A 14238-nucleotide genomic window follows, 5' to 3' on the forward strand; every position below is an offset into this window, starting at 1 on the left:
AAAACAAAACAAAACAAAACAAAATAAATAAATAAAATAAGCCTCAGGCAAATTTGATATATGGATTACTAGTAATATGCATATATATGAGTGAAATATTGTCAAGGAACGTATTAATCAATACGTATACATGCAAGCATATACGTAATAATGTATACATTTATTGGAAGTGCATGTTTGGATATTTTTAAAGTTTTGGAGTGGGCAATTATAGAAGTTTGGAGAGCACTTGTCTAGAGGAGAGATACACAGGAAAGTGATAATACGTGTGTGTGTGTGAGAGAGAAAGAACTGCTTTAATGACAACATAGGATTCACTGAGTGCACAAGAGGGCACATAATTGTTAGTGGGGGGGGCAGCGTGGAGGCAGGACAACTTTTCAAAAGATGTGGTCCTTGAATTGAATTGTCAAAGTGAGAAGCAAAGGTGGTCTGGGCAGAATCAATTGCCTGTGCAAAGACGTATGCACAAACCAGCATGAAAAATGTAGGAACCACAACTGGTTCAGTGTGGCTGGAAGCTACATTATATGTCAGGCACGAGATGAGAGACAAGGCTGGAGAGGATGTAGGTCATATTTTTAATATAATTTTCCAGAATAAAGGGAAGTTTCCATTTTATTTTATTTATTTTATTTTTTTGCCACACCACGCAGCTTGTGGGATCTTGGTTCTCCAACCAGGGATTGAACCCGGGGCCACAGCAGTGAAAGCACCGAGCCCTAATGACTGGACCACCAGGGAAGTCCCAAGAAGTTTCCATTTTAAAATGTTTCTCAAAATGTTTCAACTATACCACCTTTTACTTTTTGCCAAAATTAATTGTTTTTCAAATATTAATTTTTAAAATTGGGGTTGTATATCTTTCTTTTTTATAATGTGAATCATTTCCAAATTATTATACAGAAAAAAGGGAACACTTTGATAATTTTGCAGGTTAGTTCAAGTTACTGCAAACACTGAAGAAAACTTAAGACTTCTGAAAATCTCCAAGACTTTTTCAAATGTTTCTAAACATCAGCTTATTCTAAATAGTAGACATCATGGTTGACTCTTCTAATTTTCAGTGTTTAGCATTGTTTTTATTTTTATCCTCCTTTTCTTATTTTTTCAATCCTAATATTTGCAGAAAAATAAACAACTTGGGACCATTACCTTGATTTTTCTCAAGAGAAAGGGGAAATTTATTATTTTTCTACAACACATTATGCTGCTTATATTCAAGCAGAATGGTTGAATGTTTGTGATAAGAATAAATATTCCAGTATCCAAATAAAGTATAACTATTATCCAAAAAAAGGAAGCAATATGGAGAACTTAATAGAAAGTATGTGCACAGAGGGGAGGGGAAAAACTGGCCTCAGGGAGAGTAGGAAACGGTCAATGCAATAGGACATCCCAAAAATGGAGAGAAAGGAGCAATATGAGAAATGACCAAAAGAAAAAAAAGTCTTGTCCGCTGCTTGGATATGGAGGATCAAGAGAGAATGGTCTAGGATAAGCCTCATATTTATACCTTCAGTAACTGGGTGAAAAATAGTGCCATGACAAGAACAGGGCATAAAAGAAGAGGCATAGCCATGTAGAAAAGTATCATAAGTTAAGTTCCAGATATGTATGGTGAATGTAATGCCTATGAGATATCCAGTTAATGGAAAACTTCAGCACAGAGGTGAGAACACAAGACCTGGGACTAGATGAGATTGGATGGCTAGAATTCTGGGGCAAGGTTTTCCTACATTTTTTAATACTTGAGCACACATGGATGTTTCATCTCATTGTACAAACAAATAAGCCTGGTGACTCACAGTCATCAAGCCTGGCTCTAGCTGCCCCATCTCACACACTGCAGGCTGAGCTGTGGCTAACACAGCACACCTGTAATCCACTGGGGCTTGCAGATGTCAAAAAGTCCTTCCCTGCCGAGGGCACTGCTGCTCAAAATGTGGTCCTTTAACCAGAAGAATAACCATCACCTGAGAGATTGTTAGAACTGCAGACTCTGAATCCCACCACGACTCACTGAATCGGAATCTGCATTTTATCCAGCCCGGCAGATAAGTCATAAAGCACATTCAGATTTGAAAAGCACTGTCTTAAAAACACCAGCTTCTAAGGGATGAGCAGAAGGAGAGGTACTGGCAAAAAAAAAAAAAAAAAAAAAAGGATGGGGATTATGATAAGAGAAAAATGAGAACTAACACAGAGTGCGTCATACAACCAAAAAGAAAAGTTTTGGAAATAAAAGAATGATCAATAACACAATAATATCAAATGCCATAAAAACCAGAAGAAATGTGGAAGATTATAAGAAGCCTTTTGGTACAAAAATACATGTACAACTATGTTAGAACATTGAATGGTGCGTTAAAGAAAAATATAGATTCCCTTTTTTAAAAGAGGCTACTGCATGAGGAAGTAACAGTGGACACAGATGCGGCAGGCAGTTCTTCATTTGCTTGTTTAGTTTTGTTTTTACAATGGAAGGAGATTTGAGCTTGCTCACATCCTGGAAGAAAGAAGTCAGTAGATTAGGAAATGCTTAGGAAAACACAAGAGAGGTTCAGAAGAGAAAGGGCAAAGTCACTGATGAGATGAAAAGGACGAGTTTTAAGAGCAGTCGTTGAAGGGTAGCTTTTGAACCAGAAATCTTAAGTCTTTCTCTGGGACCGGAGGCAGAATGTGGCAGGCGGTAGAGACGGGAGTAGTTGTGATTTTGTAATTCAGTTGTGTGCTCAGTTATCTCTTTGAAGTAGGAGACAAGGTCATTAGTCGAGATAAAGATGAACAACGAAGCAGACAGGTTTAGGCTGATTTAACGGTTACAAAACACAGAATAGAGCCGAGTCTACATTACCTCTGGTACCGGGCAGGCTGTGCTCCCACCTTTCTTGGAAGAGTCGGTCCAGCCCCGTGAGAGCAGAAGCCCCCATCACTCTGCAGAAGAGCGGGAGGAAGCCTAGGACATGATCTTTATTCAGGCCTCGCTCATTTAGCTGGCAAAGTCAGGGGTAGAACCCACATCACCTAGTTCAAATTAACTGCTTATTTTTCCAAAAGAGCACAGTGATTTAGGCTCTTCTACAGTAGAAAAAGAAACAATCACATCATTCTTTAAAAGGTGAAATGTGACTCATTCAGCTAGAATCACAGTAAGTTTTTTTTATGAATAGTTTCATCAAAAAATATAAGAATGAGACCCACTTTCAAACTTTTTGCTCTTCTCAGGGTTCTATACATGAACACCACCTGTGGCAGTGTAGGTGTGTACACTCACATCTCTGACCCGTTTCTTTTGCATCTTGAAAATAGGTAGTCTTTTCCTAGGAGGTATTGTCTCCAGAGATTTTGTTATGCTTGATTAAAGGAAAACATATGTTCTTACAGGAAGAGGAAATAACTTCTATAATCCAGAAGCTTTTACAATCCTTTTGTTTCCTGGGAAACTGTAAATGTCTTGCCCAAAATAGTTTGGCACATAAGTAGAAGGAAGGTGGAAAGGGGAAGAAAGAATGGAGGTGAGGCAGAGGGAGAAGGGTGTATAGAACCTCAGCTGAATATTAGCTTTAAGTATGATGTACAGTCACTGATTGTATCTTGCTAAACTCTTCATTTTTAAAAAGAATATAATCCAATAAAAATCTTGATGTATAGTCTAATTTTCGCTAGAGGGAAATTGAACAACACTATACTCACTGCTATATTTACCTTTCCTTACCACTTCCAATTATAAACTCTTTTTGCTTTATTGTTTGATTCCCTTCTTTTTTCTGTGCCATTCCTCTCTCTTTAAAGGAATGTAACGAACAGGCAAATGTAGGGCTTCCTGCATCACAGGAAGAAAAATGTCCAATAACTCAAATATGCTTAAGTCAGAACACATTCCATTGAAAGGTGACATTAACATAAACATTTGTAGTCACACAAAAGGGAATATCTACCATAATCTGAATAAGTCGGTGCTCTGCTGGTTCAATATTATTACAGAAAAAAACCTTAGCATGGCTCCACTTTAATATTCTGTGTACATTTCTTTTCAGGTTCAGAGACTCAGAGACTGGTGCTTTAAAAATATCATGCTTTTATGCCCTCAATCTTATTGATTTGGGGATTTATAAAAATGCATTTTATTAGTAAGCATTCATGCAAGCACAATTAGATCAAAATAAAGCAGTACTACTTCTGCTGTATTGTTTCCTTTGTAAATATAACTCAGTTAAACATCTCAAGTAAAAGGATGATTTCTGTATTACTCATTTCTGGCTTGTGGGATTACGGTGCTTTTTTTCCCCTTATTTTTACTGTATTTTTATGAAATTTTTGGTACAGTGCACATAGATTAAAATGAAATTTAGAGAATGTGTTTTAAAAAAAGTTTTATGCACATTTTTAAGGTCTAAGTGGTGTTTTGTCAAATAAGATTCAGGAGAGCAACACAATTCTTAATCAACATTCCCCCCATTGGTTTGATGTAATCATTTCCTAATTATCATTAGAAAAATAGTTCTGAAACCACACTCAGTGATTTTTGGACAAGTTAAACTGGTTGAGGTATATTTGGAATATAAAGAACAAAGTGCTTTTGAACTGAATTTCAGGTTTTTCACCCTTTATCAAGTTGAGCTCTAGAAAGACTAGACATTACAGCGAAGTAGTATATTAGTGCTATTTGTTGATTTAATTCCAATGAGGTGAGTGATAGGACATAGCCTCTGCCTCAGCCCTGACGTTTCCAGCTAGCAGAGGAGATCTTGGCATGTCAGTTTCACATGTCAACAATGGAAACCAGTGATTGATAGAACCAAATGGCCTATAAGAATTCAGCGGAGGAGAGATCATTTCCCCCTCAGACAAGCAAATAAAGGCAATGGGGAGGACATGGCATTTAAGCAAAATAGTTCTAAAAATTCTTTAAGACAAACATGTAATTAGGGCACATTCTGGGTTTTGAACGATTGCCATTGGGACTCCTAGAGTGCCTTGAGTCTTTCCTGACTGAAGGAAAAGTAAAGTCTACTCTTCCAAGAAGATTTTACCTTTCTAATTTTGGTTTTGTTGATGGTTCAACGTTTTTATTAAGTTTATTGTCCAAGAGCACACTGTACTCCACAGTCAGATCAAATTCCCTGATCATTTTTCAACTGGAAAAAAAATGTTTAGAGGTGGTGAAGTACTTTACACCTCCTGGGTATGAATGTGTGTGTGTGTGTGTGTGTGTGGTGAGTGGACACAACTTAAATAAGAGGGTTTCAGAAGATCATCTGTAGACATTATGGTCTAGAATCAGCTAAAGGAAGAAGTCTTTTTTGGATAAGTCAGAGAGAAAAAGAAAGAATATCCATTCCTAGAAGGAAGAGAGGGTCAACAATATTTATGAGAAACATTTTATAGTTCATGAGTGGCTTGAAGAAATCAAGTGCTATTTCACTGATTTGACAACGAAAAGGTGATATTGATAACATATTTTCCATTAAATGTTGCTATTGGGATTCAGAATGTAACTAGCACTTTTTGAAAAGCTTATGTATGCAACTGCTATAACAATTGATGTTTAAAACCCCCAAATCTGTATTTATAATTTTGAATTTAATCATTATAGGTACTTAATTAAAATCAATTTCAAAGTATTTATGTGAATTAATTTTACTTATTTATAATTACTTAGGTAATACATGATTGTGTTTTCAATTCAGCATTAGGAAGCCAATGTGTCCTCAGATATCGGATGCTTTCCCCCAAATCAGCTTTATAAAATCAGTTGTAAGATGATGTTATGATCCCAAATCCTTTACCCTCTTGAAAAAATTTCTCGAATTGTTTTATACTTTAGGGAGCTGAGGAAAGGATGCTAATTTGAAGCCCCTTGCATCCCAAGAGTACACTAAAAATATTATTTTGTACTTGCTATTTGTTTCACTCAATGGTATTTCTTTACTTTCTACTTCAGAACACGTAGAATAACCTTATTTTGTTTACTGCTGCACAAATCTAAAGTAGGATCATATCAGAGATTAAAAAAAACACATTGGGCTTCCCTGGTGGCGCAGTGGTTGAGAATCTGCCTGCCAATGCAGGGGACACGGGTTCGAGCCCTGGTCTGGGAAGATCCCACATGCCGCGGAGCAACTAGGCCCGTGAGCCACAGTTACTGAGCCTGCGTGTCTGGAGCCTGTGCTCCGCAACAAGAGAGGCCGCAATAGTGAGAGGCCCGCGCACCGCGATGAAGAGTGGCCCCTGCTTGCCGCAACTGGAGAAAGCCCTCGTACAGGAACTAAGACCCAACACAGCCATAAATAAAAATAAATAAATAAATAAAATAAAATAAAATAAAATAAAACGCCTCCCACCATTTATAAAAAAAAAAAAACACACATTGATAGCTATGTAGGTAATTTTCTATTTTTATTAATACCAACAATTGTACATCAAATAGTGCTGGGTCGTAAGGAAGATGTCTTAATAATTTAAATATAGACCATAAAATACCCCCTTAAAATGGCTATATATGCTGCCCTTCAGTGTATAAATTGCATTTAGAGGTACCTTTTATCCGTATACTCATCAATTCTTGACATTACTAAACTTAAATTTTGACAATTGTAATGGTTATCTAGTCTCTATTTAAATGAGCATTTCTCGATTACAACTGAGTTTGAGCAAACTATTTTATACTAAATGTACATTTCTATTTCTTTTTCTATGAATTGCTTATTCATATCCTTTGCCCGTTCTTCCACTGGATTACCGTTTTTCTAAATGATTAGTTGGAGTCCTTTATACAATTTAGATGTTAATGTTTGTTAGCTATCTACTATTTAATTTGCTCGTTCAGTTTGTTATGGTGCTTCTTGTTGTGCATAAGTTTTTAATATTGATGCATTATTTCAAAGATCTGCACATTAGAGCCATACTCACAGCCACAATTTCTTTCTAATTCTCTCTTGAACCCATTCTAATTAGGCTTTCACTTTCACCATTTCCCTGAAACTGCACTTGTCAGGGTCATAGCTGTCACCCACCTGGCAAAATGAAATGGCTAATTCTCAGTCCTCATCTTAACCAACCAGCCCACAGCCTTTAGCAGTTAATTGCTCCCTCCTCCTTGATGTACTTATTCTAACTGGTTTCCAGGACACGACACTCTACTGGGTTTCCTCCTACTTCACTGGCTGCTCTTCCCAGTCTGCTTTGCTGTTTTCTCCTCCTGCCTCTCTTTTCCTTTCTATCTGTACTTACTCCCTGGTGGCCTCCTCCAGTCTCAAGTCTTTAAATACCATCTATATGTCTATAGTACTTTCCAAATTTGTGCCTTAAACAATTAAAAAAAAAGGATGTCATTCCTCAGACCCATAGAACTATCTGTGTACTTAGCAACTAGAACATCAAATGGACATCTCAAACTGCACACGCCTGAAACCAGTCTCCAGATTCTTGCCCCAAACCTACTCCTCTCACAGTTTTCCCCATTTTGGTTAATCGAGTCTATCCTTCCAGTTACTTAGGCCAAAAAGCATGTACTTCTCCTTGAACACTCTCTTTTTTACTCTAATCAGTCAAGAAATCATCTTTTCTCAAGCTTTAAAATACATCCAAAATATGACCAGTTCCCATCACCTTCAATATGGCAAGTCGGTCTGAGCAATCATCACCTGGGCTATGACAGTAATCTAGCTGGTCTCTGCCAGCCATCCCAGCCCCGCCTTAGTCTGGATTTAACAGATCAGTCATGGTGATTCTTTACAAATGAAAGGCAAGCCACTCCATGGATCTACTCAATGCCTTAAAAACTTCCATTTCATTCAAACTAAAAGCAAATTCCTTATAAAGACTCATGCCCACACATGATTTGTTGTTCCATTTAATCCTTTGATCTGATTTTTCACTACTATCCCCCTGCTGACTCGGTTCTAGTCCCTTTGGGTTCTGTGAATACATCAAGCATGCTCCTGGCTTAGACCTTTGCGCTGGTCGCTCTCTCTGCCTGGAATAAATACTCTTTCCTCAGGTACTCATGTGGCCAACTCCCTGACCTCCTTCCACATCTGGATGAAGCATCCCTTTCTCAGTGAAGCTTACCCTAACTACTCTACTTAAAATAATGCTAACCCTCACATCCTATCACTTCTGATTATCTTTTGCTTTGCTCTGAATTCTCCTTTCTTTCAAAATAGTACATAATTTCCTAATTTGTTACAGTTCTTGCTAACTATGTTCCACTTTGCTAGAATGTAAGTTCATGAAGATAAAGGATTTTGGTCTGTTTCATTTGTTGCTGAATTCAAGCCCCCATAACAATGCTTGTCATGTTGTGCATTTTCAGTATCTAACAAAGAAAAAGAGTTAAGTGTGGGTACTAAATAAATTAGCCTTTCCTTTTTGTCTTGCCTTGTCTATGACAAATTTTAAACACATTCTTGTATATTTTTAATCCTTTACTGCAATCTTTTTTCAAAGTATACTTTGCCTATGGATTAAAAAAACAAATGGTATAGAGCTTTAACATTGTCCATAGCCCTTCTCAATCCCGTCTTCCCTGTACTTAGCTGTCCTTCCTAAGAGCAACCATTTTTAAATGTCTCTGTGTTTTTCTTATTCTGAAGGTCTTTTCCATACGTCTGAATAATATTCTTATATTATTATTGTTTTACATTTTGTTTTCTTTCAATTTTCTAATTGTCTTCTTTTTTCTTTACGTACATTAAATGCTTCTTCAGACTTATTTTTTTCCCCTCACATTCTTAATCCTACCATTTTGTCTATGCGATATACTCTAAGCTTCACGGCCCCTGACAGCAAAATGGCCTTACTATATTTCTCTCTTCTTCTGATCAAAGCAATATATTTGTTTTCTGAGCCTTTTTGCATAGATCTCATCTGAGGAAATCCCATTATTACTTTCTAAGTTGTATCAGCTCCTTCCAGGATTCTACTGCTTGGTTTACTTCCTCATTTTGCTACAGTATATTCTCCATGATTTTCCCAAGAAAGCATTTATGTAGGTAGACTCTTCCATTACTTGAATTTGGGACTGCTTAATAACTTCTCCTTTGATTCATAGATTGGCTGGTCCACTGGATTGAAAATATGGAATAAAAACTATTTTCACCGAGAACTCTGACGGCTTTTTCGTGTTGTCTTGTAGCGTGCACAAATGCCCATTTGCCTAAAGCCAGTCTGGTCTCATTCTTTTGTGTTTTCCTTTTTCTTTCAGAATCCTTCAGGATCTTCTCTTAAATCTTAATGTTTGGCAATTTTGCAATAATAGCTCTACACCTAATTCTCTATTAGAACTCAGTGGGCTCATTCACTTTGAAAATATGTGTTTCTATCCATTTCTGAAAACTCTCCTCCACTGCTCTCTCTCCATCTATCTTTCTATTCTGTCCTCTCTTCTCATCTTCCAGAACTTGTAAGAATCTCTAATTTGTTGACATCTCCTTCCTGTTGTCTTTTAATTAAAGTTTATACCTCTTTTGTCATTTGATATTACTTTAATGAACGTTGCAAGAAAGAGGAAATAAATACACATGCTTGCTCTTGAACTATTTTAAAATATATCATTTAATTATTTACATATTTATATTTAGAGCTTTAATCATCTGAAATTCGTTTATATTCAGGCTATGAAATAGATCAAGTTTATATTATTTTTGCCAGTAGATTGTTGGTTGTCCCAGCACCACTAGTCTGAAGTAGCTGTTCCCTCTGCCTAGGATGTCCTTCCCTCTGCTCCCACTCAGCTCACATTTCAATTCCTTAGAAAGTCTTCACCAACCATCCCATCCAACATGGACACATTGTCAGATCAGTGATAGCAAAATTAGTGGAATACCGACCTCTGTAAATTCCCTCCTCCGTAAAAGCAGTGAGAAAACTGTCAAAAAAAGTGAGGATCAACTTGTTCAGAACTCTGGTAATTAATCAGAGACGTGCAGTAATCCACGAATTAGCTTAATCAAGAAAAACATTTGAATCTTGGTAAGAACAGTGGGATTTCTGGTGTTATAACTTGCCCTATTCCCATCCCCCTTTCTCCAGCTCCCGGTAGCATTGTAAGCCAATAGCCTGCAGTAACAGTAAAGACAGCAGCCTGGCAGCTACCAGAGGGGACAGAAGGGAGTTTGAATTCCTTTAAAACCATATTCTTGGAAAATTGTCATTATTTGACCTGTCTGGAGGTTTTCTGGGATACCCCACTCGCAAGACTTTTATTTGAACTAACTTGGAGCTCACCCTTTCCTGGAGATGTTTGTCAATTTTTTAACTTCATGAGTACCTGAGGCAGTAGAGAACAGTGGGTGCAAACAACAGACTAACCATGAATCTTAAAAGAAAAAGCAGCAGAATGATATGTTCATAGGGATTTAGAAAATCTCCACATATTCTTGGGCATCTAGAAGTCCGCACATTATGTACAAGGCTGTGAGCATTCAGTATGGTGGGCTGAATTGCATCCTTCCAAAATTTCACATGTTGAAGTTCTAACTCCTGATACCTCAGAACATGACTTTACTTGTAGATAATTAAGATATAATGGAGTCATATTGGTGGACCCTAATCTAATATGACTGGTGTCCTTCTAGGAAGAGATTAGGACACACACACACAAAGAGGAAGGACCATGTGAAGACACAGAGAGAAGACGGCCACCTACAAGCAAGGATGAAGGCCCTCAGAGGAAACTAGCCCTGCCAACACCTTGATCTTGGATTCCTAGCCTCCAGAATTGTGAGAAAATTAATTTCTGTTGTTTAAACCACCCAGTCAGTGGTACTTTGTTAGGAGAGTCCTGGCAAATGAATACACCCAGGGCTGTATGCATGCTCAGGAAAAACCCAGGGAGACCCTGAATTCTCAACTCTGGTGGCCTTTGGGCCCTGTGCAAATAGGAGGTAAAGGCTAAGGCAGATTTGTCAACTGCCTGACTCAAAGTTGAAGCAAAACCCCATGAACTCAGGACCCCCAGAAAATACTGTGAGATTTATTGGTCCTGGAAATTTTAAAAAATCCCTGTCTAATTATTAGCTGATCTCTAAGCTAAGTGAAAAGATATCGCATAGTCATATACGATAAATAATGTAGAATTTACAGAATTAGTTCAGAAAAGTCAATTACTAGCCAAAGATCGTAAATCAGCTATTTTAAATACATTCAAAGAGCTAAAGGAAACCATGCCCAAAGAACTGGAAAGAAAGTATGACGATAATATCTCACCTAATACAAAATACCAACAGAGAGATAGAAATTACAGAAAGAACAGCAGAGAAATTTTGGATTTGAACGGTAGAGTAACTAAAACGAAAAATTCACTGGAAGGCTTCTTTTAGTTTCCTCTGACTGCTGTAACAATTTACTACAAACTGGGTGGCATAAAACAGCAGAAATTTATTTTCTCAGAGTTCTGGATGCCAGAAGTCTGAAATCAGTTCACTGGGCCCAAAACAAGATGTGAGGAGGACCACGCTCCCACGGAGGTTCTAGGGGAGACTCTGTCCCTTCCTATTCCAGCCTCTGTTGACCGCCGGCATTCCTTGGCTATGGCCACATCACTCTAATCTCTGCTTCTCGGCCACACTGCCTTCCCTCTTCTGCCTGCCATCAAATATACCTCTGCATCTCTCTTCTAAGGATACATGTCACTGCATATAGGGCTGACCTGGATAACCTACGATAATCTCCCCCATTCAGTGCAAAATGTGAGGGAATGCCAATTCAGCGTACATAGTTAACTATAATTTTTTTTTAAAGTAGAGAGACAGAGTATTACTGGTTCAGATCCAGGTAAGTTGGTTTATTTGTTGGTAAAAGAATGTACAAGTTTATTTTCTGACAACCGAAAGGAAGGATTTTGCAAAGGAAATACAGGGAATAGTTTAGAAGCAGTAATATGTAGCTAGGAGAGCTCTGACAATGCCTTCTTCTGCCTGCTCTTCTTGGGCCATGGAAAGTGGACAAATGCTGCTTAAGAGGTCAGGTAAAAGTTACTTAAAACCAGATGGTAGAAGAAAGTTCTGGAGTTACCGAGAGGAGAGTAGGGTTGTTTTCTCTTTCATGATGATGATGATGATGACATTAGAATAAACTTTCCAGGGATCAGCATGGCAAGGAGTTCAACTGACCAGTAATAATTAGAGATAAAGGCTTACAAGGTAATATGGAACCAGAAGAATAGGGAGAGAAGAAGCTTCTGTTTAGAGAGAAAGCAAGAAAGACAGAATGAAAGTTATTGAGAAGACAAGTGATTTAGAATGTCCAGAACTAGATATATCCTCTAGAACAGGGCAAGAGTTAATAGGTGCTGTTAACTGTGATACTATACTTTCAGAAATACTGTTCTCACATTACCATTGATATTGGATTTTACCGTTGTGATTATGAATTACTGAATATATGTGTGTGGTAGACGATTTAATGGTGACGGTTCTAAGGTTTATTTTCCCTTCTTATTAAACATTCTGGCAGGAGGAATTTAATAACTTGATACTGCTGAGAGTGACCACAAAGGTTCAGGGTTTGGCGATGCTCTAAGTTGAGTGACAGAGCTGGGAGGACGTGATGACTGACAATCTCCAGGAAGTAACATCAGGTTGAATATAAACATTTCAAACAGATGTGTGTTCAGAAAGCCTGCTTCACTTTTCTGAGCAAACTCTGTGGATAAAAAGGATCATTTGATATTAGCAAGTAGGCCTAGACCTTCTGGGGACCAACCTAGGTAAATGAGGGGCTGGTCGGGGGTTCAGTCGTTTGTGGGCTTCTCGGATGAGCAGCTGCAGAAAAAGGAAAATGTTTGAATGAAAAAAATAAAATAACCCTTTAACCTTCCTGGACACAGGTTCTCATCCCATAATAGCCGACTGCACAGACCACATTTAGGGTAATTTCTCAAACTCCATGCACAAATTTTAGGTCTGAACAAAATGTACTGTATATGAATGACACAAAGTGAAAGCAGAATGAATTTAACTGAGTATGTTACTAATATAGGAAGCACTCACTCTAATTGAAGAAAAGAACATTGTTGTTTAATCTGTAGGACCGAAGTTTTATTACTGTTGAGAACAATTCTCAAAACTTGAAAGGTGATGTTCCTTTCCTCTATAAAAGCAATAAGAATTGTATTTCACAGCTGAACTTTCATATTTTCTTATGTCTGAACAGCTTAGGATAATTTTAGCTAAAAATTGCAATCAGAAATCAAATTTGGATAAATATAAATTTTGAAAGCCTAATAATTTGGAGTAGCTTTGTTTCCAGACTTAAATATTGTCACCACTGAATACATGTGAAAAATTATAAATTCTGACTGTAAATCTATAAATACCTAGCTGTCGCTATGATAATATTCACTATACAGTATATAAACCTTTTTTTTGGTTTTATTGTTTTCAAACTGTATTTTTTGGTTTTATTGTATTTTTGCTTAGCATTTTTATTTTATATTTCTAGGTAACAACTGTTAGGAAGGCTTTTTTTTTTGGGTAAAATCTGTATTATTTTTTCTCATTTGCAGTTTGGTTGCAACAAAGGAAACAGATAGTGCAAGGTCTCGAAGTGCCCCAATGTCACCTTCTGACTTTCTGGATAAATTAATGGGAAGGACATCGGGGTATGATGCAAGAATCAGACCCAATTTTAAAGGTAATTGTTTTGCTTACTACAATATATGACATGTGTTTTATTTTTTATTATTTTTTAACATCTTTATTGGAGTATGATTGCTTTACAATGGTGTGCTAGTTTCTGCTCTATAACAGAGTTAATCAGCTATACGTATACATATATCCCCATATCTCCTCCCTCTTGCGTCTCCCTCCCACCCTCCCTATCCCACCCCTCTAGGTGGTCACAAAGCACCGAGCTGATCTCCCTGTGCTATGCGGCTGCTTCCCACTAGCTATCTGTTTTACATTTGGTAGTGTATATATGTCAATGCCACTCTCTCACTTCATCCCAGCTTACCTTTCCCCCTCCCCATGTCCTCAAGTCCATTCTCTACATCTGCGTCTTTATTCCTGTCCTGCCCCTAGGTTTGTCAGAACCTTTTTTTTTTTTTAGATTCCATATATATGTGTTAACATACGGTATTTGTTTTTCTCTTTCTGACTTACTTCACTCTGTATGACAGATGATTAAACAAGATAAATTTTCAAATTGATTTCCCCCCAAATTCTAAAGCTTATTTCCAATAATCCTCCAAGCACTATATTGGTCAAAGATATGTCTTGAAAGAAGAAA

General features: G+C 37.5%; 1 protein-coding gene across 1 annotated transcript in view; it reads left to right on the top strand.

The window, feature by feature from the left end:
- GLRA3 (glycine receptor alpha 3) overlaps nucleotides 1-14238 on the top strand; it is a 190306-nt gene that overhangs the window by 13195 nt on the left and 162873 nt on the right. The window contains exon 2 of the mRNA XM_082469094.1: nucleotides 13514-13641. Within this exon, the coding sequence (XP_082325220.1) occupies nucleotides 13514-13641 (128 nt within the window). The remainder of the gene's footprint in view (nucleotides 1-13513; nucleotides 13642-14238) is intronic.

The sequence above is a fragment of the Balaenoptera physalus genome, assembly GCF_965194825.1.
Source record: "Balaenoptera physalus genome assembly, chromosome: 7".
NCBI classification, from domain to species: domain Eukaryota; kingdom Metazoa; phylum Chordata; class Mammalia; order Artiodactyla; family Balaenopteridae; genus Balaenoptera; species Balaenoptera physalus.